The following is a 23,846-nucleotide window of genomic DNA, read 5'->3' on the forward strand; positions in this document are numbered from 1 at the left end:
ATGACGTCCTCATTCCGTGGCAGCTTGCTCTCTGGAACTTATAGCTGTTGTGAGAAATATCTTGTATTCACTTGAGTCCAGTTGTTAAGCCTGCAATTACCATGGAGGTTTCTGGGTTTGCTCTTGACTTGTTTCATAGATGCAGTGCTGGTGTTGCTCTTTTTGAGGATACCATGCTAGAAAAGAGCTCCTCCCAGTGTGGTGATGGAAAACAACTTAATGAGATGCATAGAGCTGATGAAAGTGATGAAGACGACGACCTTGAGGTCATTTATTTGCAGAAACCAACTCATTACATGGACACAGCATCCATCAGTGATAGCAGCATTTCAGAGAGTGCTGTGGAACCACGCACCTCCCTGCATGCTGATTCTTATCTTTTAGAAAACATACAGAAAACACCAGAGGAAAGTAATGCCAAGACAGATACACAGCAGCAACATGAAGACTTGAACGGCTCTTTATGTGATGATACATCAGATGTCTCCTTCACAGCCCAAACTGGGTCAGACGACACGCTAAGAAGTATCACATACTACAAATGTTTTGTGTCTCTGCTGCTTGTCAGGTTGTTAACAAGTATCACTAAAGCGACCAAGACAACGCTGACCCTGATAGACTTCAGTAATATTATCGAGAACATCGCAAGCAGGATGGTGAGAGAACATTTCGACACTGAAACCTTTTTAAACCCTAATTCTTTAGCCCTTGAAGATATACTCAAGTGTATTTTCAAAGACCTGAAGAAGATGTTTGGCAGTGCAAAGCTCGTGCAGGTCGCAATGTCCTCACATGATCCAGAATTTGAGGATGCGGTTCTCCGGGCCTTAACTCATTACCTGATTGTCCATGAATTAATACCTCAAAAAAAGCGTGTTGTTTTAAGGTTTTTCACATCATTGTCCACCGCCATTGCAAAGCCTTTTAAATCCTGCTGTGGAAAAAAAGTGCATCCTGGTAGTCATGACCAAGAAGAGGACGACTTCACACTTGTCGAAGATATATATATTGCACCTGAGCAGCAAATCACAGAGGACTTTCAGCCATTTTCTGAAGAGCCTGCTGATACCACAAAAGATCAAAACGTGTACAAACACTTGATCCATCTTGTGTTCGTTGCATTGTTAACTCATACTGCTAAGGAGGCACGTGAATCAATGCAGGATATCGATTTAGATAGAATCCTAAGGTTTTTGACAGCAAGGGCGCTAGCAGATAAAACGTTAAATAACAATCTTTTCAGCTGTAACAGTAAAAAGTTCAAGAAGATTCCCAAGGATATGTTCAGAGACCTCAGACAGCAGTTCGGCTCTGCAAAGGCGCTGCTAGAAGCCATTATATCACAGGAACTGGCTGTTGCCGATGCCATTATCGAGACTTTGAAAACTAACCTGGTCTCTCCAACTCAAAAGAAGAACACCATTGTCAGGGTTTTCTCAAGTATAGCCAGAGCTTTAGTGAAGCCCTTCTCTTCCAGCTGTGGATGTGGATCTGATTTGCTGACGACACGACCGTCATCGGCCAGATCACCGACGGCAACGAGACGGCGTACATAGAGGTGGTCGAAAACCTGACATCTCGGTGCCAGGATAACAACCTCCATCTCAACGTCAGCAAAAACAATGAGTTGATTGTGGATTACAGGAAGCAGCAGAGAGAGGGACACGCCCCCATCGCCATCAATGGGACTATGGTTCCTCGGTGTCCACATCACTGAGGACCTGACATGGACTCTTCACACCACCACCATCACCAAGAAAGCTCGACAGCGGCTCTTCTTCCTCCGCAGGCTGAGAAGGTTCAACATGGACTCCAGGATACTCTGCAACTTCTACAGGCGCACCATAGAGAGTATCCTGACTGGCTGCATCACGGCCTGGTATGGCAGCTGCACCGCCCTCAACCGTAAAGCTTTACAGTGGGTGGTGAAAACTGCACAGAACATCACCAGGACGGAGCTGCCATCCATGGAGGACCTTTACTCCCAGCGGCTCAGGAAGAAAGCCGTCAGGATTATAAAAGACCCCCATCACCCCAGCCACAAACTGTTCAGTCTGCTGCCGTCTGGCAGGCGGTACCGCAGCATCAGGACTAAAACCACCAGACTCAGAGACAGTTTCATCCCGCAGGCAATAAGACTGTTAAACACCTGAACTTGAAACAACATCATAACACTTAGAAATTACTTATCTAATATATCATTCCATCACTTGCACTTTTTTACTATTTTTCCTTTATATTTACTTATTACTTGCACTATTATTTTGTGTTTATCTGTTTTATTGTGTTGCACTGTTGGAGGAGCCTGTGACCTAAGATTTTCATCGTCATAACTACACTGTAGCTATGCACGTTGATGCCGACTAACCACTTCAGAATCCACAGTGTTCACAAAACAACATTCAACATTTTTAGATTGTAAATGATACTGTAGACCCCCTAGCTGGAACATGAGGATTTGACTCAAAGTCTTCCCTCTCCTGTGCGCTTATATGCCTTTGGGTTTTTTCTCTGTGTACTACAGTTTTTCTCCCAACACATGCAGCTGATTTCTTCACTGTGCCAACACAAATCAGTAATTTAGTATCTATGCTCCATTTGCCACACATCAAAATGTAAAGTGGTCACCGCAAAGCACCTATTAGACCCATCAAGTAAAAAGTGCAGTAAATGCAACAGAAACATAACAATACCTGTTCCACCAAGTGACTAGGGATACCAGCTAGTACCCAATTAGGCAAACTAACACTTTGTGAAGAAAGCCCCTTACTACTTTTATTTTTGTATTTTATTATACAGTATATGTTGCATTGTTTGAGGAGCTCAGGTCATAAGAATGTCCTTGTCACTTCTACCCTGTAGCGTATATGCATATGACAATAAAACCTTTGAATTTTAAATCAAGGCTGAAGCCGCTGCTTTTTTAACTGAACTATTACTATCTAACACTGCACTTTAACTTTTACTCATGTATTTTTTACGTTTATTTTATTATCTTTGCTTTTTATTTATTGTTTTTAAATGCCTTTTTATAATGTATTTCCACTGCACTGTTTCTTAATGTTTTAATGTCTGTTCAATTTTGTAAAGCACTTTGAATTGCCTTTTGTTCAAAGGTGCAATATAAATCAACTTGCCTTGCCTTGCTTGCAATTGGATGACTAACGGGCTATTTTCTGTAAAGCTGACATTTCTGCCCTCCCGCTTCTACTCATTTTGTTTGTTTGTCGGATTCATAAATTGTTTGTACTAATATTGAAATATTAGAATACATTTTAAAAACATTTTTAAAAAACGTAATCAGGCAGTACGAAGAAAATCAAGACGAAAACTAATTTAAATAAAATACCAATAACAATCTGTTATTGTGTGATACAATCATATACACATATGCTCACACATTAGTAAGTTAAAATTCAATGATAAGAAAGCTCCTTGTTAGAAAGTTGATTACCCAAATCGGAGTTTGTCTTCGTATCAATTACTAAATGACAATCTTATGGAAGGTTTGTTTTACATCTGAATGTTAAAAACACAGCCCTTCTTAAGAACAAACAGAGATGGGAGAAGTACTCAGATCTTGTACTTGAGTAAAAGTAGAAGTACCAGAGTGTAGGAATACTCTGTTAAAAATAAAAGTCCTGCATTCAAAATGTTCCTCAAGTACACAATATTAGCATGAAAATATACATAAAGTACCAAAAGTAAAAGTAGTCATTGTGCAGATTGGTCCATTTCAGAATAATGTATACGATATGTTTTATAATGATTGATCATCAAAGTGTTCTCAAAGCTGGTAAAGGTGCAGCTAGTTTGAATGACTTTGTATACTGCAGGGTAGCTTGTGAATTTACTCCAGGTGGAACTAAAGTCTGATTTAACACTTGATTAGATTTCACATCATTCATCCAGATCTCTAAAGTAACTCAAGGTATTAAATAAAAGTAGTGGAGTAAAAGTTCAGAACTTACCTCTGAATTGTAGTGAAGTACAAAGTAGCATAACATGGAAATACTCAAGTAGAGTACAAGTATCTAAACATTGTACTTAAGTACAGTACTTGAGTAAATGTACTTAGTTACTTCCCATCTCTGAGAACAAATCAAGTCAAGATTAGCAGCAGCATAAACTAAAAAGTTAGTTAGCATTGTGTTTTTAGTGGATGTGAGTCAGCCACTAGGTGGAGACATATAGCTATTAATGGTACAGACTGTCACACAAAACACAGAGCCTGTTGCTGAAGAGGACAACTCATATACAGTGTATGTAAAAGGGACAGCTGCATAGCAATACGGAATGTTTTATAGGAAAAAGACGGGACAAAAGATTCAACTCCAGGACAAAGACATGTACTTCAGGGATGATAGTATGGATGCAGATGTTGTCTTTTTTTGCAGTTCATTGTATTTTTAGGGGAATGTAATATCCATAAAAAGAAATGGGCTGACTCCAAACCACATATTTTACATTTTGATCAAGAATTTCAACAATATATTAGCACTATTCAAAATATTAGGAATAAGAATGCAATCAAAACTAATTTGATATTTAAAAAATATTTAATTTGAAGTATCACAATGTATTTTTCGTTCCTTTGTTCTTTATTTAATGTCTTGTTGCTTTGTATGTCTGCCCCTGGACTTTGTCTGTTGTTTGTCAAATGTATGATGTTCATGTATGACAATTGAATAGATTAATACAAATAAATAAAAAATAAAAAAGCTGCATAGCAATACAGTAAGTAGCCTACAATATATAATAATGCTTACAGAATATTATCATTGTTTCTAAAAGCATAGCTACTCTCATGTCTAAGTCGAAATACAACATAGGCTATGTTCTGCAACAATCACACATTTTTCCATCTAAAATAAGCCTATGTCTACCTTTCATTTAAACTTTATTTGAATAATCTATTTATTTCGTTTATTTTCATGTGGCTTTTGCCCCGAGGTTTTTAATCCCTGTGGGCGCATAGCGTGTCCCATTCATGCATGTTCACCTCTCTATAACCCTAAATAACGAAGGATTTGGAAGTAGTTTATGTGAGATGGCCACTTTTATCAATATCCGTATTGGAGTAGTTGTCATGTATGAACAGTAGGCCTATCTAGTTCGAAACCGGGTTGACACTTATTTTGTGACGGAATGAATGATACAGTAGTTGTTCTGTATTTAGCATTAGGCGTTCACTTGAATTAATACTATTTATTGTACTTTAATCCAATGCACATGATGCTGATATTGTACCCAGCGTTGCCAGATTTGGCTTGTTTCTACCCTTTTGGGCTACTAAAAATAGCGTCGTTTATGGGTTATCTTATTTTAAAAATATATATACATGTATGAGTTGTATGCAATGGTTTACTATTACAGTTTTGCGTTGGTTTCTGTCAACGTTATGATTTGGGCAGGTTTTAAATTGTAACTATCTGTAAATCGTATCTGGCAACACCTGGCCGTGACGATGGGCGTAGCTGGGCGCTAAAACTATTTAGCTGCAGATGCGTGAGCCGTCATGTACCAAGAAACAGCTTTTACAGCCATGAGGCAATCATATCAATTTAACAGTGAGTATATTTCATGTCTGACTTTTGTGCATTCACTCTCTGCCATAGAGAGGCGAAGTCCCTCCCTTTCCGGGGGAGCTCATGGGACCCCGGAAGCGGAAAATTATACATTGAATTCAATGGAGAGAGAAAACGTATCTTTTGATCCCGTTTGAATTGTGCCACGAACTACACATATGATGTTTGTCAATTTAAAAGAACATTTTGCAAGTCAAAAAAATTAAAATGTCTCGTAAAACTGTGAAGTAACACATTTCTTTGTTTTAATCCGCTCAGTGAACTACATGTCTCTGGTCCCGCACAATACGCGTCACCAACACAAAGATGGCCGTCACGTTGGCACATTTCACCTCATTCTTTCAGAATGAGAATAAAAGTATAAAACGAGGTGAAAATCACTACAAGTCTGGGCATGTTGAGAGCTGTACATACACGAAAGGGGAGTTAGTCGGTTCTGTAAGAGCCAGCATGCGGGACCGGCTTTACAAGGTTTCGGTGAGTAATATGAGTGCAATGTTAACAGGTTAATGTCAGATGATGAACCACAGACCCGGCATATAATGACTGCAGTGTGCAGGGCTGTGTTAATTTATGTTACTGTTATCAATAGCATTAGTTGACTGAGAAAACCGTCAAGAAAAAAGGTTTAGCGATGTTACGAGTCGACAAGCATAATATGAACCACGGCTGTGATTGACAACCTGGACAGCCAGTCAGAAGCTAGAATGCCAACCTAGAGAGCCAATCAGAACCTAGAACGGGTGTACTGTATACGGGTGTGTATGCTGTGGATAACATTAGTGTTCACAAGAACAAGGTACACTCCCGTGTTTTGTTTTAGTTGCTCTTCAGATTGAAGCGGCCAGTTTTATATCGACTATATGTGTGATCTCCTTTTTACATCTCGTTGTGTCATTTGAGTTTATTTGCTGTGTGTAGATTCAAGGATTTTGGTTATCTTGTCAATTTGTTTGGTTATCTAGGCACAGCTGTGTGTGACTCCCTCTGGTACACTGGTATGTGTTTTCCTAATGTAGAGAGCATTGATTAATTCATAAACTACACACTGAGTCTAGATCCTGACCAAAAATTCTTTTTTTGTTGATAAAATGTTTTTCAAAAATGTAATACACATTTAAAAAAATTCAATGTACAATCACAACCAATACAACACAAATTCCAAAAAATTCAGAAAAAACAAACAATAACAGCAATCAGACAAGAGGACAAAACTATGGAAAAATAAACCCTCCCACCCCCAGATCTGGACCATCCTTGTATTGCTCATTCAATCTATTATAGCATGTTAACAAACATGGTACTTACTTTATTTGTACAGATCTACATGGGAGAGGATGGCGCGATGCAGAGCGCTGTCTGTGGTTGTGCACGGAGGATGTACAAATGCAGCCACGCTGCAGCATTGGCAATATTTGCCATGTGGCAGATCAGCTCCACAGAAGTTGAGTGCCAGTGGAGGAAGCCTGGCACTTCAAAAGTAGTCCAGCCGGTGTCTCAACTCTACCAACAGCAAGAGGAGACATACAACCCACTGGCCAGAGACATCACCACTGAGGAAGTAGACTGGTTCAGGTCTGCACTGAGGGGCGCAGCGTGGCATGGCATGGATTTTGTCACCTGAGCCGGAGCTGCAGCCTCAACATCAGGCCATTTTCAACGTGCCGGAGCTGGTGAAGGAGCATGGGGGTCGGGGGCTTGAGGCAATTCTTGCCTCAATGCGACTGGGTAGAGACCATTATGCTGTCATCCAGACACCCACCGTAGAACAGCAGTCAAATCCTCAGTGGCAGTTACACAGGCAGGGCAGGTTGACAGCCAGCCATTTTGGTGCTGTGCTGAGGTCGGGACTTTCATCCACTCCATGCGCGTCCCTCATGAAGAGGGTGCTTGGGGGGTACAATTTAGACGGAGTCATGGCTGTCAACTGGGGAGTTGTAAACGAGGTGTGTTTGGCCAGTGTGTTTGGCCTTTTAAGTGTGACACATATGTAGTGATAAATGCTTCACCTGACCACTGTTCCTAAATAAAAAAAGTTTTCTGCATCGTCAGTCATTTTTTCCAAATAATTACCAATATTTCACAAATTCTTCATGTCAACTTAAGAGCACAGCTGTATGTTGAGTGTCAGCTTTGCTTGGTTCATCTTACTGGGGGGCAGCTACATGGATGTCGGTGCAGTCCACAATCATTTTGCAGTTGAAGGCAGAATGAATTTATTATTGACTCAGAATGAAGCACAACTTCATGTCATACAGTACATTGACTTTATTTGTAATTGTGTAAAAACATATGAGCATTGATTAGCAAGCAGGACCTGCAGGAACAGAGAACGGTGATGGATGGAGCTGGGAAGAGAGAAGAATAAAGAGAACAGATCAACTTTATTATCGGATATTAAAAATTCAATTTCAAAACAAGTTGCCGCTCCTACAGTTTTCTAGTATGTAAAGAAGATTTCACATGACCAATGTAAAATATCACACTCAATACATGTGTCTCTCTGGGGGGTGCATTGTGCCTTTGATGTATATAAATAATATACCATAACCAAATACTATTACGTACAGTGGAAATCAGGTTGCCAGAGCAGGTCAGTCCAGTGTGCATGTTCCTCAGGGTCTCAGCAGTTACAGGTGAGGTAAAGAAAATAAAAGAGAAAAAGGTCAGTAACAACACTTTAAAGTAACAACACTGAATAATTATCTCTTTTAATAATTTTCTCTCAGTAATCACAAAACTACTGTCTTTCCAACAAACAGATTGACTCACCCTCACTGTCATCACAATGAAACACGTCCAGAAGAATGTCATGCAAAGCTCCCTGCCTGCCTGCCTTCCTTCGACTCTCCCTGAACTGCTTCCTTAGCACCCGGTGGAGGGCGCAGTAGGCTACTCTTCAAATGTTTCACGAAATACTTACCATGATGACTAATCTTACTGTTTAACATTTTGGTGTACTTCATGTAATAAAATAACAACTTCATGGTAAGGCTACTAAAAATGACAAGGCTAAGTAATGTAATGCTAACTAACGTGCTCACTACTAGCTAGGTAGCTAACTTGACTATGTTCCATCCACAACATGTATATTACCTATGATATTACCTGATATGTCTGATCCAGCGACTCCTGGTCCTTTCATAAGACGGGAAGCGATAGAACGAGCAAGTGGTATGATCACTTTTGTGATTACAACATGGTACAAAGCACACAGGCATCTTATAAAAGTGAATTTATTGGAGCAATCTCTTATATTTATTGGAGGGAATAAATCAGTTATGAAATCTTCTTCTTCGCTTTAATTACGATTCGCAACCACTTGGAGCATTATCGCCTGTGACATCACATGCGCGACCCAGAATGGAATTTGGGATTTGTAGTCTTTGTAGTCGCGTATTTTTCATAGTCTTATATTTCAACAGTTTTACGACAAAATGTGACTTTTTTGACATGGAAATGATTGTTTAAGATTGACAAACATCATATGTGTAGTTCGTGGCACAATTCAAACGGGATCAAAAGATACGTTTTCTCTCTCCATTGAATTCAATGTATCATTTTTCGCTTCCGGGGTCCCATGGACCGGAAGTAGATGGGCGTGACTTCGCCTCTCTATTAGCTAGCTAACATTAGACAAAGGAGGTTGTGACAGGTGTCGTGTATCTATCGTGTTATCATGGTAACAGTAATTAGCACATACGTTGGTTAGCTAAAGTTAACTTTAGCTCGTTAGCTAATGTTAACGTTAGCTTGTCCGTTAGCTTCAAATTAGTTTCAATGTACATTGGCGTATCAATCATATTCTTGTTAATAGCGACTTGAATAAATGTAATAACGTGTTATAAACGTGATAGGAGTATATATGGGCTTACTGCAACTTTTTCTGTTTTGGGCCAAATGTGCTTTTTTTCGCCTCTACAGCGATGTAGACAAAAAAAAAAGCATATCTTTTCAGGGTGTCCGCGGGGTCTTAAAAAGTATTAAAAGATGATAAATCAATTTAGCGAAAATTAAGGCTATTAAAAAGTATTAAAAAGTATTAAACTACATTTTCCACGGTATTAAGAAGGTTCACAGCAACGACAACATGAAACACCCTTTAATTTACTGAAACGACATGTCGGGAAACCCCACAAGGCGGCCCCATGCATAGCGCGCCGTTAAATGCTGCGTATTATTTTAAGTTTCGTTGACTTGCTCCGCTCTGTGTGGGGGGGGGGGGGTCCAACGGCTCCGTGTGTGCCCTATATGATCATTTTCTGATAACGATGAAAGAGCCCGCCTCCCTCTCCCTACGTCTCCTTCTGCTGCTGGGCTGTCAGAAGAGGGGGAGAAAAAGAGAGGCAGTCACCGTTTATTAAATATTATTATATTATTATACAGAGAACAGAGTCGTTATCAATTTGTTTTAAAGCTCAATAAATAACAAAGAAGACCTCTGACCGGCACTCCTAATTTTGTACGGAAGATTTAAACTTTAACGGACATGTTGACCGGCGGAACATTTTTTTTACGGAAACTGCCGCACGGTCCCCTCGTTCCTTGGAAGAGGCGGAGAGGTGGGTGTTTTTCATCTGCTGGTGGACTACCTGAGAGATACAGCAGGAGAACACGCCGTCCGCGGCAGCAGCGCCACTTACAGGCCTGACATATGTACTACATCGTTTCCAGCATTTCCAGCGGTCTAGTTTGAACGGACACGTTAATGTATCGAATGCGTGTGAACGGAAGCCTTTTTTGCGCTTGCGTATTACCGTGTGGGGCCGGGGTCTAAGACAAACTATATCCGGTTACAGAGATCTGCTATTTTAAAGTAAAGTCAACACATATAGACCCTAAATATAGTCTATATTAAGAACGAGAAAAGTCTTAACATATATTTCCTTTTTTGTAAACATGTGACAAATGTGTGAGGGTGATGACGTCAGAGCATCGTCTTATGTGCCAGGGCTTAGCCCCGGACAGCCCCAGCCCAATTTAACCCCCTGGGTATTTGTGAGGGAGCTCCTATATGGCATTACCCCGCTGAAGCTCACCAAAGTTTAACATATTTCATAGTTCAAAGTTTTGTCAATTGTTTTGTTTATTGGTCAAATACTAGTTTCTAATGTTTTCTGAGGAGCTTTACTGGAATGAAAGAGCACAGAGTCTACAGAAGCAAAAAAGCAGCATACTGTATTAAACCTGACCTTCACAGAGAGGTTGAAGTTCATGTGGAAAGGAGGCTTCAGTAGTCTGTCTGCGCTCTGTTTAGTTTTGCTATCTTACAACCAATATAGTAAATGTGAGGTAAAGTGTGTTGCCAATGTAACCGGTTAGAACTCAAAGTTGCGATGAGGTCTTAAAATGTATGGAAAGGGTCTTAAAAAAGATCTTAAAAGGTATTAAATTTGACTTCAGGATTCCTGCATATAGGGGAGAGGGGTAATTTGTGCCAAGTAGTGCCACCCCTGTTATCTAGAAAACCATAGAAGAAGTTGGTCATGTGACCACATATTTTTGAAGAGGCATCCATTTCAATCATCCTGCAAAGAAGAGAGACACATGGCTTGAGAGGTAAGCACATTTAAGTTCAAAAAACATTTTTTTGCCCTCCAAAGTAAAATTTCTATGATCAAGGTTTTTTGATTGCTGTGTTTGAACAATTTAGAGAACTTTGAAAACAGTTCACACATGTTTTAGTGCTTTAGTAAGCTACACCATGAGTCTATACAGTTAGCATGATGCTAGCTCAAAGCAGCTGGGGGATGCATTTTTTTCAAAATGGTGGGCTTGGGGTGATTTGTGCCAAAGGGCCTGGGTTAAGTTGTGCCAGTGGCACAACTTAACCAAACTTATGATTATTTACTATATATTACTTTATTGTATTTTATTGTTATTGTACATTGTATTTTTACATTTGATCACTAAAACTATGTGACATTCTTAATTTTAGACCAAAATCCATCATGCCACGCAAATACAAAAGGAAGACAGACAGGGTTTCAACTCCTCTTGATGAGTTGGAAAGGGCAGTGAAAGAGGTGCAACAGGGGAAGACCATACGTCTTCTTCCCTTGCCAAAAGCCACATAAAGAAAAAAAAATTTGTAAGAAAGAAAGTGAAAACAAGAATCGTGACCGACACACCTGAGAAGATGGAGTTGGAGAAGGCTCACAAAGAAAAAGAAGATAAAAAGGCTGAACAGGAAAATAAAAAGAATGAAAGAGAGAAGAAAAGGGCTCTGAAAGCTGCAAACCAAAACCAAGAAAAAAACAGCTGTGTACAGTAGCTCAGAAGAAAGCTCCACCACCAATGATGAGGCAGAAGATGGCCTGGAGAAGACACACAGCAGAGAAAAGGAACGGGCTGAAAAGAAGAAAAGGAGTGGAAATAAGAAGGGGGCTCTGAAAGGGTCAAAACCAACCAAGCCCAAAAAGAAAGTGCTCTCCAGTAGCTCAGAGGAGAGTGACTTTCCGATTCCACTTAGCGATGCCACTCATTATGAGAGTTCAGATGTCCAGTGATGATGATGATGGTGACAAGGATCTGTCTGCTGGTGACTTTGTCATTGTGAAGTTTGCAGGTAAAAAATCAAAATCCTATAACTATGTTGGATTGGTGGAGAATGTTGAAGGTTACGAGATCAGTGCAAAGCTTCTGAAGCAAAGTTGTAAGAGGTCTGTTGATGGAAACCTCATCTTCACATTTAGAGAGAATGATGAAGGAGTCATCCCTAGAGGTGATGTGCTCAAGAAACTACCCACACCACAAAAACTTGGTGGTACAGCCAGAAGGGAGTATAAGTCCACATTCCCCCGCAGCATTGACAAGTGGGATGTTCAGTAGTAGGCCGAATCTGTGAAGAGATTCAGATGCAGATGATTTGCAGATGATTAGGTGCTCATTTTGGAATTTTAATTTTGTTCTGAGTATGTGTTCATGTGGCGCTAGGCCTTGTTTAACCAAATTGGCCACACCACAAAACTTGGTGGTACAGCCAGAAGGGAACAGAAGTTCATATTTCCCTGCAGCATTGGACAAGTAGGATGTTAGGTGTTCATAGGCCTTGTTATAGAAAAGTGGCCTTTGATGTTGTTACAACTTTAAATAAACATTAAATAAATAATTTTGTATTGAATTTGTCTTGCTTTTATATAGCATTATTGTTTGTGAGATTCAAATGATCTGTTTTACTTCAATTATCAATGGCACAATTTACCCCAGTGTATTGTCTCTAATTGCACAACTTACCCCGCACCGGGGGCAAGTTGTGCCACAAAACCACTTTTTTTTCTAAAGCTATATTTCTCAAACAGTTTATTTAAGATCCGAAGTGATTGTTCCCAGGGATGCACAACATCCTAAACTATATGTACATATTTTAGTTGGAGGCATTACTGTAATCCCCTTGCTTTAAAGGCACTTTAAGTAAAAATTGGCACTACTTACCCCACTCTCCCCTACCCTGCTTTTGATCCTCAACATCTTATGATGTTACTCGAATTGGATAAAAACGGTAGAAGTGTCGTATTCATATTCTGTACAAACTCTATAGTCCAGTAAGACAAAAGTCAAATGTGTGTCATATTAATCGGGCTATAAATACATTTTGATTGATTGATTGAAATGTTTTGTGTCACACACATGTCTTTATTCTCCTTAATCTTAATACTTACATTTACTCAAGTATTGAATAATACCCTACTCTCATTTTCTACTGGTTAACACTCCACTGTCATTTGTATTAAACATCATACTTTTAATTATTGACGTTTATCTGAAAATAAAAGTTACCAGTTACTTTAGATAAACATATTACAAACAAAACATACAGCCATTTTGTAATTGAAAATGTATTATTCTGGATATAAACACCCAACATTTTATGAAGTCGGTAAACGTCTTTAACTCCACCAGTTACAAAAGCGAAATGCTGCTTACATGTTAATGCATCAGTAATAATTATGAAATATATACTTAATATTAATGTAACTCTATAACAGGACAATCATGTCCATTAAAGTAATTGTAGTATTATAACATCTACATTTTCTTTTGTATTTTTAGGATATGTTGTAGACAACCAAATGTGGAAAATACTACTTTAATCATGAAGTTATTCAGTATTTTCTCTTCTTTAAATTCTCTCTGTGTGCCCATTTGTATGTTTTTGTTGTTGGTTTTGAGCAGTAGATGGTGCAATGGGGCACAGGGTATTCAGGTGGTCTCACCAGCACAGGTTTGGGTGATAGAGGCTGTGTGTGCAAACAGTTTGCAAAAACTGGTTTATATAAATGGTATTAATAGCAAGAATGTTGTGGTCGTAATTTGAACTAACTAAAAGTCACATTTTCAATCCATGGAGATATTGAGTGGCAATAGTCACCACACCCTCTATATTCAATAATTATTTCAAGAGCCTTTCAGTTGTCAGGTATTTATTGATTGATGAGTTACAAATACATAAATGTACTTCTTCCCAACACCCATACATGTGATCGTCTCAACCTCCTGCTCACATACTGTACAGACAGAATGGCTGACATGACACATAAAATCATCAACAAAACACAATGTAGTCAGTTCACTGAATCCTTGAAAAACAAAACAATAATATTAATATTAATCCCAATATTTTAGAAATGTAATTTAACATGCTGTGTTGGAAACATACTGATATATAAACAGAAAAGTAATTGTGTTTCTAAGCCTGTGGGAATTGTGGTGACATACTTCAAAATGAACCTACTTGTAACCGCTAAACTGCATCTGCTCAGATTAGTTTTATTTAAACCTGTTTAGAGTTATCACATGTGTTACCATTTATCCTGAGGCAAACATAATGGTGTAAGTTCAAAATTATCTATCAAATAGTCGATGAGCTATTTCTTGTCCTTGAGGAAACCAAGCTGTACATTTGTCATTAATACATAGTTACTGATGTTTCTTAAAAATGTAAAGAAAACTGAACTTAAGAAAAAGCAACATGCTTATAGAAGTGGATGGATCAAGTGACAAGACTCCAGGAGAAATAACAAATACAATCAACCACATTAAACCATAGTTAACAGCTTAACTAACCCTCTTTTAAAAAGGCAAGAGGATGAAGGCAAAGCAGACACATATCTGTAAGCTTAAATAAAAAGGTTTCACACAAATTAAATGAGCAGGAGTTAGAACAACAATAGAACTGCATAGGGAGAACAAGTTCTTAATTATTCATTTGTTTGCCTCCCGAATAAACAATAAAGTAAAGTAAGAACATCAAACTGAAGTTATTAGAAAAACATTAGCGGAGCCGTTCATGATGAAACTTAAAACATTGGCGATATTGACCTGATTATAAGATTATAATGTCTGTAGAGTCAAATATGCGTATGAATGAAAACAAATTAAATGGCTGAAGCAGTCATAGTTTCAATCCCATCCACCTTTTTTATGTGCATTTTTTTCACATTATCAATCCAAAAACCCTGATGAAAATGTGAATTTCAATTAAAAAAATGTAAGGTTTTTGTGCTTGGCTGAAGTAAAAAAGTTAGTTTATCCACAAAACCACAACTGAACAAAGTACAATGAATACTTTCCCCCCTTTTCGGTTCTTTGTGGCACTGACTGGAGAATTTCCCCCACCAACTGTGGAACTGTATCCCACATTACAGTAGTGGATGGAAACAAGAAATAAATAGCAATTTATTGCAGATTTTCACAGAAATTCAGTCGTAAATTACCACGTATTTGAAGCTTTCTGCGGCTCGATATTTGTCTTTTACTACTTTGGTTCACAATCAGTAGAATCACACAAAGCTGCCTTTATCTTTTTTGTTGTCAACATTTTATGTTTACGCTCAGTGTGAGCAGACAGTGCTAGCAAACAAGTGGTTTTAATGCAGAAAGGATGAATAAAATGAAGGATCCATTAACTCACACAACAACAGATCAATACTAACATTGTACAGTGTCTCCTTTTACTGAACAGTGTAAGACACTTCAGTGGTGCACATCTTTCATAAATTAATCAAATGACCAAAACATTTTGACATGTGATAAACTTGGGACTAGTCCATCTTTAAATATTGTAAAATGTTGATGTTTGATTTACTATTTGTATGCCGTAAAGTGATTCATTTGTTATAAAAAATCTAATATTTGAGACACATATAACGATGAAGGAGCATCACAGTCACCCTGTACAGTCCAGGCTCATTGTGTTTGTGTGCATGCTAATGAGCTGGATCGCATGTAGTAATGCTAATATCAATACGCAGGAGGAAAATAATGGGATAAAAAGCAGGATTCTTGCCATGCGGACAATTCTCTGTTTACCAGAGATGTATAGACTTCTTCTTGTTGCTTCACTACTCTGGAGAATATTTTATTTACATGCTGAACAAAAAGTCAAAATACCCGTGGGGCTATTTTCTACTGCGATTAATACTAAAAACACAACATTGATGCAGGTTGTAGTTCTGGAAACATCTACGGACACAGAGTTGGGAAAATATGAACGGCAAAAACATATTCTACTCAAAGCTGTGGCGCACATTAGTTCCTTTTCTAATAAATGTTTAAACTGTTCTGCCTTTTAAAGTCAACAGGCTAGCTAACTAGCTTTAGCTGCAAGGTTATTTTAACAAGTTTTGCAAGATAAATTAAACAGATCTTTGATATCGAAGGTCTGAAGCTGCATGATATCAAATGAACTCTCCCTTAACTCAGACCAACAGTTACCAATAACTAAAAGGAACGTATATATATATATATTAATTGTCGTTAATAGTTTATGAATTTTTATATTAATAAAACTGCTTTATATGGCTGTGTAACAGAATCACATTGAAGACCGTCCTCCTGGGTATTAATGCTACACTATATAAGAATTATAAGAAGACTAGAGGGAACGGGTTGTAACAGGTTTGACAATGTGGGTACAAAACATTAGTTTGACTTCATTTTTTTATATTATATTTTTTATCCACTCATTCCCAACGTATTTGGGCGAGAAGAAGATACATTTTCTAATTCGACTGGCGTTAAAGTTGGTGTACTCCTACTGTGACTCACAACTCATTACAGCAATTAAAGTATGAGAACAAACACAATCACACTTGGATAAAACCGCTGACTTCAAGCAAAGATGTTTTGCTGTTTTAAAAAGGGAGTTCAAGCCCTGAAAATAGAGCCTTAACAAATTCCCAAAACTGAAATCCTGGCTACAGGAGACATGCAAAGTTTGATGTGGCATTCATAAGCAAGTGCCCTATGATTGAACTAAGACTAAATTCAAACTGACCTGAGTAACAGAACTGAATCAGCTCTTTCCTCAGTATCATCAGATGTTAGGGAAGCAGTGTCAGCAGTGAAAAACAGATACAAAACCAATCTAGATTCTACCAACAAACAAAGAAAAACCATAATTACTCCACAGCTGCTTTCAGGGAAGTCGTGCTTTAAGTGAAATAACATTCAAAAGGAAATCAGCTTTTGTGATTCGGTTTAAAATATGTAAATACAATATTTACATTGAGTTAAGGCCTGGTTGTTGTTGTGTTTTTTTTGTTAGTTTGAGTAATGAGATCAATTTGGATAATTTCTTAACGTCTTCAGCAGGTCAGTTTGAGACTTTGGTTGGCTTAGGACGAGGATGAAATCAAATAAAACGACCATAGTGCTGATGTTAACATGTTTCATTCCAATAAACCGAAAATTAAACATCATAATCATGTTCTGTTTCCAAAGCATACCACATGTCTTTTGGGTGATTTGAGCTTTTTGAGCATTTATTTAGATACATCGATATATATTTATATTATGCTTCTTGTCAGTAGTTGTTGGAAGTATAGCTTGTATAAATTGTTGTCAGTGGTGTTGATTGTTTTTCTGGAAGACATCAAAAACCTGCTAGTTCCGTTTGGAAAACACAAAATATTAACATTAAAATACATGATTTTACATACATGGTTAAAACAGCGATATGCTCCTTTTGTAAGGGATGTATGTATATTCAGGGATGAACAGGGATTACTAATAAAAACCTCTTCTATAGGTCACGAATGTATGTATGTATGAACAAGCAGGCACGTGTGTGTGTGTGTGTGTGTGTGTGTGTGTGTGTGTGTGTGTGTGTGTGTGTGTGTGTGTGTGTGTGTGTGTGTGTGTGTGTGTGTGTGTGTGTGTGTGTGTGTGTGTGTGTGTGTGTGTGTGTGTGTGTGTGTGTGTGTGTGTGTGTGTGTGTGTGTGTGTGTGTGAGAGACGTGTGAGACGTGTTTGCAGCCTGATGTTACATGTAATATTTATAGTGAGTGGCACACTTTTGTTTCGGCAGTGAGAATGAAATGTTCATGCGTCTGTCCTCATGCAGGTATCTGCTTTGCTTCATATGTTTGTGTTTGTGTGCTTTCCTTTTGTATTTTCAAGTCAGTGGTTGTTTACCCCGGCAGTGTGGGTACAGTTCAGATGTCTGAACCCAGGCAGGGTGACACGTCCATGGGTGTAGATGTCGGGGTCTGACCCCTGGTTCATCCGCTTGACCAGATTTTTCTCGTACAGCAGAGGGTGATATGCGCCCAGTGTGCAGGCGGCGTCGTAGAAACGCTGGTAGTAATGGCACAGCTCTGTCTTTCTGCGGGACGGCAGGAACTCGTAAACATGCACCACCTCACACAGCGACATCATCAGGATTGTACCTGGGCGGGATACAAAGGAGAGAATATGTTGTGATATTTTGTTGACACCAAAACAGTTTTGAGTATGGGTCACAATTCTTTATTCTGTACTCTACTGCGTTAGTCACCGAACTGTAACTCATAGTTCTTAACTGTGTTTATTCACCAAATTTCACTGGCTTCCTTTTTGGAACTGTTATTTGTTTCTTCACCAAACTACTATACGTCTCTTTGCCCTATTACTGTTTCTTAACACAACTCTTTTGCGTTTTTCTCACCATATTCCACTGTTTCTTTACAGATATTGTATTTTATTAACCTACTCTGCTGCTTTCCCTTTCATTCATACTTAATTTTCACAAAAACAATAAATGTTTCCTCCCCGACGGGGAATTGAACCCCGGTCTCCCGCGTGACAGGCGGGGATACTGACCACTATACTATCGAGGAAGGGATGAGCATCTGTGGTGCAGTACACTTTTTCTCCAGAAGGGAGCAGTCAACAGGGGCGCTATTTCGGCAAAGGGATCCTTTAGCTAAAACTCCCTAAACGCTTTCCCATTCATTCTCTATGGTAGTGCTAAATCACTACGGATGTAATATATCTTTGGCTGCTAGTGAGAGCTGTTTGTTCCTGCAGCAGTAACGTGATTGTGTAACCAAAAAACTCCAGTAGGGAGAAAAAATGTATGGAGATTATTCATTAATATACTATATATATTAGGGATGCACCGAATATTCGGCCACCGAAAATTATCGGCCGAAAATGGTTAAAAAGGCCCTTTCGGCTTTCGGCCGAATGTCAGAGAACAGGGTTACGTCAGGGTTACGTTGGTAACCTAACGTGTTGTTGTGATGACGTAATCAAAACGTGGCGACAAGCACGGCGCGCGACCATGCTCGCGGCTGGCTCACAGCCAACATGTCCGCCGCTTGGAGATACTTCAAAATATCAGAGAAAGACACGCGGATTGCGATTTGTCAAACGTGTTCAGCTGACATTTCTCGAGGGGGTGTATCTGCAAAGACTTTTACCACTTCGGGATTACTCCATCACTTAAAATCTAAACACCCGGACAAATATGCGGAGTATGCTCAAATCACGAGCGCACAGAAAAAAAAAGTCCTTCCTAGCACCCCGACTCCTTCTGTGGCGGACCTTTTTGAAAAGGTAAAAAAGTTTCCCAGTGATGGTCCCAAGGCAAAGGGCATTACTCGGAAGTTAATGGAATGCATCGCCATGGATGATCAACCGTTTTCTGTCGTACAGGACGTTGGATTTCGTAGGCTTATTGAGCACATTGAGCCACGTTATTCCTTGCCTAGCAGACGGCACTTAGCAGACGTGTGCTTACCTGAACTGTACAATGTCGTTGCTAATCACATCCATGAGCTCTTGGCTACAGATATTACAGCCATCAGCTTCACGACAGACATATGGAGCTCAGACGTAAGCATCACCAGTATGCTCAGTCTAACTGCACAATGGATCGACAAGGATTTTAAACTGCAAAAGATTCTGCTGCATTCACAAGAGTTTAGGGGGTCTCATACAGCACAATCCATCTCCTTGGCATTCACCAATATGTTCGACACATGGCACATCGACCGACCGAAAGTGCACGCAATAGTCAGTGATAACGCAAGAAATATGACTAAAGCTATGGAAGAAGGCAATCTGAGTGGAATACGCTGCATGGCCCACACTCTGCAATTAGCTGTGAACGAGGGAGTGTTGGCTCAACGCAGCGTAAAAGATCTGTTGGCCGTAAGCAGAAAGATTGTTGGTCACTTCAAACATTCTCAACTGGCCTATTCTCGCATAGAGCCAATACAAGATAAGCTTGGAGTAACAACGAAACGGTTCCAACAAGATGTGAGTACACGATGGAACAGTACTTATTATATGCTGGAAAGCGTCTTTGCTCAAAAGCGAACCTTGGGTACATACAGCGCAGATCATGATCTCCCCGCATCATTCACTCCAAACCAGTGGATCTTAATGGAGAACATTCTCTCCATTCTTGCCCCATTTGAACAGATAACTAGAGAGATTAGCTCATCTGACGCATCGGTGGCAGACGTTATCCCTTTACATGCGGCTCTAAAGCGTCTTCTAAGGAAAGAGGTTGAAACGGACCGTGGAGTAAAAACTATGAAAAGTACACTTTTGGAGTCTGTCAACACACGTTTTGCTGACATCTACTCTGATCCCCTGTACTGTATCGCGACTGTACTTGACCCGCGATATAAAGATCATTATTTTGATGCGGGGAAAAAGCAAAGCGCACGAGACATGATCCAGGCTGTGTTGGATAAGGAGAACCCACGAGAGGAGGCTGCTGCGTACAGCACAGGAGAGGTGACGCAGACCACAGAAAAAAGGGCTCGTCTGTCTACAGCAGAGGAGGAGGGGGAGAGGGGGCAACCACCCTCGTTGTCTGATATGTTCAACGAGATCATGGAAGAGAATACTACCACAAATAGGTAAGGTACTCTGTTCTGACTTGGTTACTTACTGTACTATGTGCTACTGAATGTGATATTTATTAGTACTGTATGTGCTGCTATGTAATATGCTCTTAATCTTGTAATTTCTTTTGACATGTCAGATGATTTTATTTGTCTGCCAAGTGATCTGGCATGCGTAAATAAATTTGACTAAATGTTCATTATGCACTGTCCCTATTTTAAATAAAATCTTATTCTCTCAAACCTCTCAAATGCCAGGCTGGTGACAAGCTCAACCGCTCAACAGTTAGATGATTATCTCTCAGAAGTACCCATCCCCAGAAGCGAGAACCCTCTTGGATACTGGAGAAACAAACAAGACCGCTTTCCTGACCTGGCCAAGGTGGCACGCAAGTATTTGAGTGCTCCATGCACAAGCACTGACAGCGAGAGACTGTTCAGCGCTGCCTCTCATGTGCTTGATGAGAAGAGGAACAGACTTATGGCTGATAAAGCAGAGAAGCTACTGTTCATTAAAAAGAACCTCCCACTTTTCCTTAATAAGTAGACAAGGCTGGCTTATCATAAGCTTATCTAGTTCTACATGTCTACTCTATACCCACTTTCCTGAACAGTTTTCATTGTGAGTTATAATTCACCATCTCAGGTTATCATTAGGGGGAAATGACAGCAGCACAGTGTTCAATATATTGTACTTTCGGTATCTAAATGATACAATGTTGTTTACATTGCTCATGAGGACAGACCACCTTATTTGCAGATTCTTGAAATTATAATTTAATTTGTAATTGATTGTGGATTTTGTATCCAGTTTTCACTTTATGTATCTTTATACAATGTTTACTACTTTGCTTATGAGGACAGACAGCCTTATTTACAGATTCTTGAAATTCAATTGTAATTTCATTTGTAAATAGTTACATTCATGTGGATTTATCCAGTTTGCACATTTGTATGCATGCACTTATAGGTGCATTTGTTGTTGTTGTTGAAGGCCTGGCTGTTACAGTCTTTATTTACATTATGTTGTTGTAGGCCTACTGGCCTAGATGTTTATGCAGTTTTAAAGCACCTTGGCTTTGTTCTAATGCCCTTTGTTGTAGTTATCCTACGGAGAAAAGAAAATGCACTTGACTTGACGAATGAATGTACTGTATGCATTCAAAAGTGCTGAATAAATGTTTTATGGACCCATAATAGTGATTATTATTTAAGTTAAGTTTTGCCATAATCATGTCTTTTTCCCATAATCAGGTAGCTGAACAACATTGGTAAAAAATGTATACATTATATATATATATTAATCATTTTCGGCCTTTTGGCATTCGGTTTTCGGCCAACTGTTTCATATTTTCGGTATCGGTTTCGGCCAAGAATTTCCCATTCGGTGCACCCCTAATATATATACATGTATGTATTATGGCAGAACACAGTACAGCTGTATAATAGGTAATAATGACAAAGCTCTGTCTTTCTGAGGGGCGGCAGGAACTCGTAAACATGCATCACCTCACACAGCGACATCATCAGGGTTCAAAGGAGAAAATATGTTGTAATATTTAGACACCAAAACACTTTCCAGTACTGTACTCTACTGCGTTAGCCACCATACTATACTGCGTCTCTCACAGATCTTTCCTGCATGTATAGGAGCCATTTATGTGTGTTGTTGGCATGTCAGTTTATTTTGTTTATATTTATCTTGCCATATTATTTTTGACCACTTGGTGGCGGGGTTGACTGCACAGGGTGATGGTGAATAAATAGGGTCATGGTGAGCTGAGAGGGACAGGACAGGAGGAGGAAGAGCACACCGATTCAACCAGACGTGGCAGATGCTCACAACTACTAACATTCATCTACTCATTCAGCTCTGGTATTGTACAAACGCTCAATAAACAACAAACCAAACTGCATTCAAGAATGGAAATCATCTGTTATGTGTCTGCGTATGATCACTCTTAAACCTCACCGGTATATAATGGCAACCAGAATATTGGACATTGGAACATTAAAATTGCCATTACTGCGTTTATAACCAAAGTCCACTGGGTTTTTTAAAAAAACGTAAGCTTTCTTTGTGGAACTGTTATTTGTTTCTTCAGCAAAATTGTACTACGTCACTTGGTGTTCTTTTCAGTTCTCTATTGCATTTGCCTTACTGATCTCTATTGCGTTTTTCCTACCCTACTCTATTTTCTTTCATTTTATTTACTTCTTAAATTCTAAAAAACAATAAATGTTTCCTCCCCGACGGGGAATTGAACCCCGGTCTCCCGCGTGACAGGCGGGGATACTGACCACTATACTATCGAGGAAGGGATGAGACGTGGTGGTGCAGTACATACTTTGTACAGAAGGGAGCAGTCGACTGGCGCTATTTCAACACCCGGGGATCCTTTAGCTAAAACTCCCAAAACGCTTTCTCATTCATTCTCTATGGTAGTGCTAAATCACTACGGATGTAATATATCTTTGGCTGCTAGTGGCACACTTTAGCCAGTGAGAGCTGTTTGCTCCTGCAGCAAAACATATATTTATTCTGCATAATGACTACATTTACTTTTGTTTTTTTTCAATAACAAATGTATTTCTGGAAGAAAGAAAAAAAAAAATGTTAATAATTTCGTTTTTGGGAGAAGGGGTGGGATTAAATAAGTGTAAACTTCTTCCCATCGCATTTTTGGATGTGTAATCAAGTAGATTATTTGTTTATACATAATTTAGAATCAGTAATATTTTTGTATATCAATTTGACTGCTTAATTTTGTATTGTATAATAATTCTCATGTTAAATGTTTGTATTATTGTTTTACACATTTGAAATAAATCAAATCAAATAAGTATATTTTGATGTCAATACTTTTGTACTTTTACTTGGGTCACATTTTGAATGCAGGACTTTTACTGTAAGAGAGTATTCCTACACTCCGGTACTTCTACTTACTTAAGTACAAGATCTGAGTACTTACCTCTGATCTTCAGCTTATAAATATATATATATATATAATCAAATAATATTACTTATATAACCAAACTAACATTTGTTTCTTTATATTGGTTCCCGCAACACTCTTACAGCATTTCTTTTTGGAAGTGAGCTGCAATTTGTTTACCAGACTCTACGGTATTTCTA

The 23,846-nt window shown here is 39.0% G+C and overlaps 2 protein-coding genes and 1 long non-coding RNA gene across 6 annotated transcripts in view; 1 reads left to right on the forward strand and 2 right to left on the reverse strand.

Moving 5' to 3' along the window:
- Positions 1-7,832: 7,832 nt before the first annotated feature.
- Positions 7,833-8,305, reverse strand: LOC307020243. The gene is made up of 2 exons (XR_013802815.1): positions 8,157-8,305; positions 7,833-7,936 (listed from the first exon to the last, which is right to left on the reverse strand). It is a non-coding gene; the product is annotated as an uncharacterized lncRNA (long non-coding RNA).
- Positions 8,306-13,994: 5,689 nt separating this feature from the next.
- The window catches only part of st6gal1 (ST6 beta-galactosamide alpha-2,6-sialyltranferase 1), a 36,917-nt gene continuing 27,065 nt past the window's right edge, over positions 13,995-23,846 (reverse strand). For all 4 annotated transcript variants that reach the window (XM_079647809.1, XM_079647808.1, XM_079647810.1 and 1 more), the window contains one exon: positions 13,995-18,259. In XM_079647809.1, the coding sequence (XP_079503935.1) occupies positions 17,991-18,259 (269 nt within the window). In that variant the 3' untranslated portion in view covers positions 13,995-17,990. The remainder of the gene's footprint in view (positions 18,260-23,846) is intronic.
- LOC307017898 (zinc finger BED domain-containing protein 4) lies at positions 19,040-23,783 on the forward strand. Its single transcript, XM_079647806.1, has 2 exons — positions 19,040-20,725; positions 20,969-23,783. The coding sequence occupies exons 1-2, from the start codon at positions 19,161-19,163 to the stop codon at positions 21,255-21,257; spliced, it is 1,854 nt and encodes a 617-aa protein (XP_079503932.1). The 5' UTR covers positions 19,040-19,160; the 3' UTR covers positions 21,258-23,783.

This window comes from Notothenia rossii (genome assembly GCF_949606895.1).
Source record: "Notothenia rossii genome assembly, chromosome: 9".
Classification (NCBI taxonomy): Eukaryota; Metazoa; Chordata; class Actinopteri; order Perciformes; family Nototheniidae; genus Notothenia; species Notothenia rossii.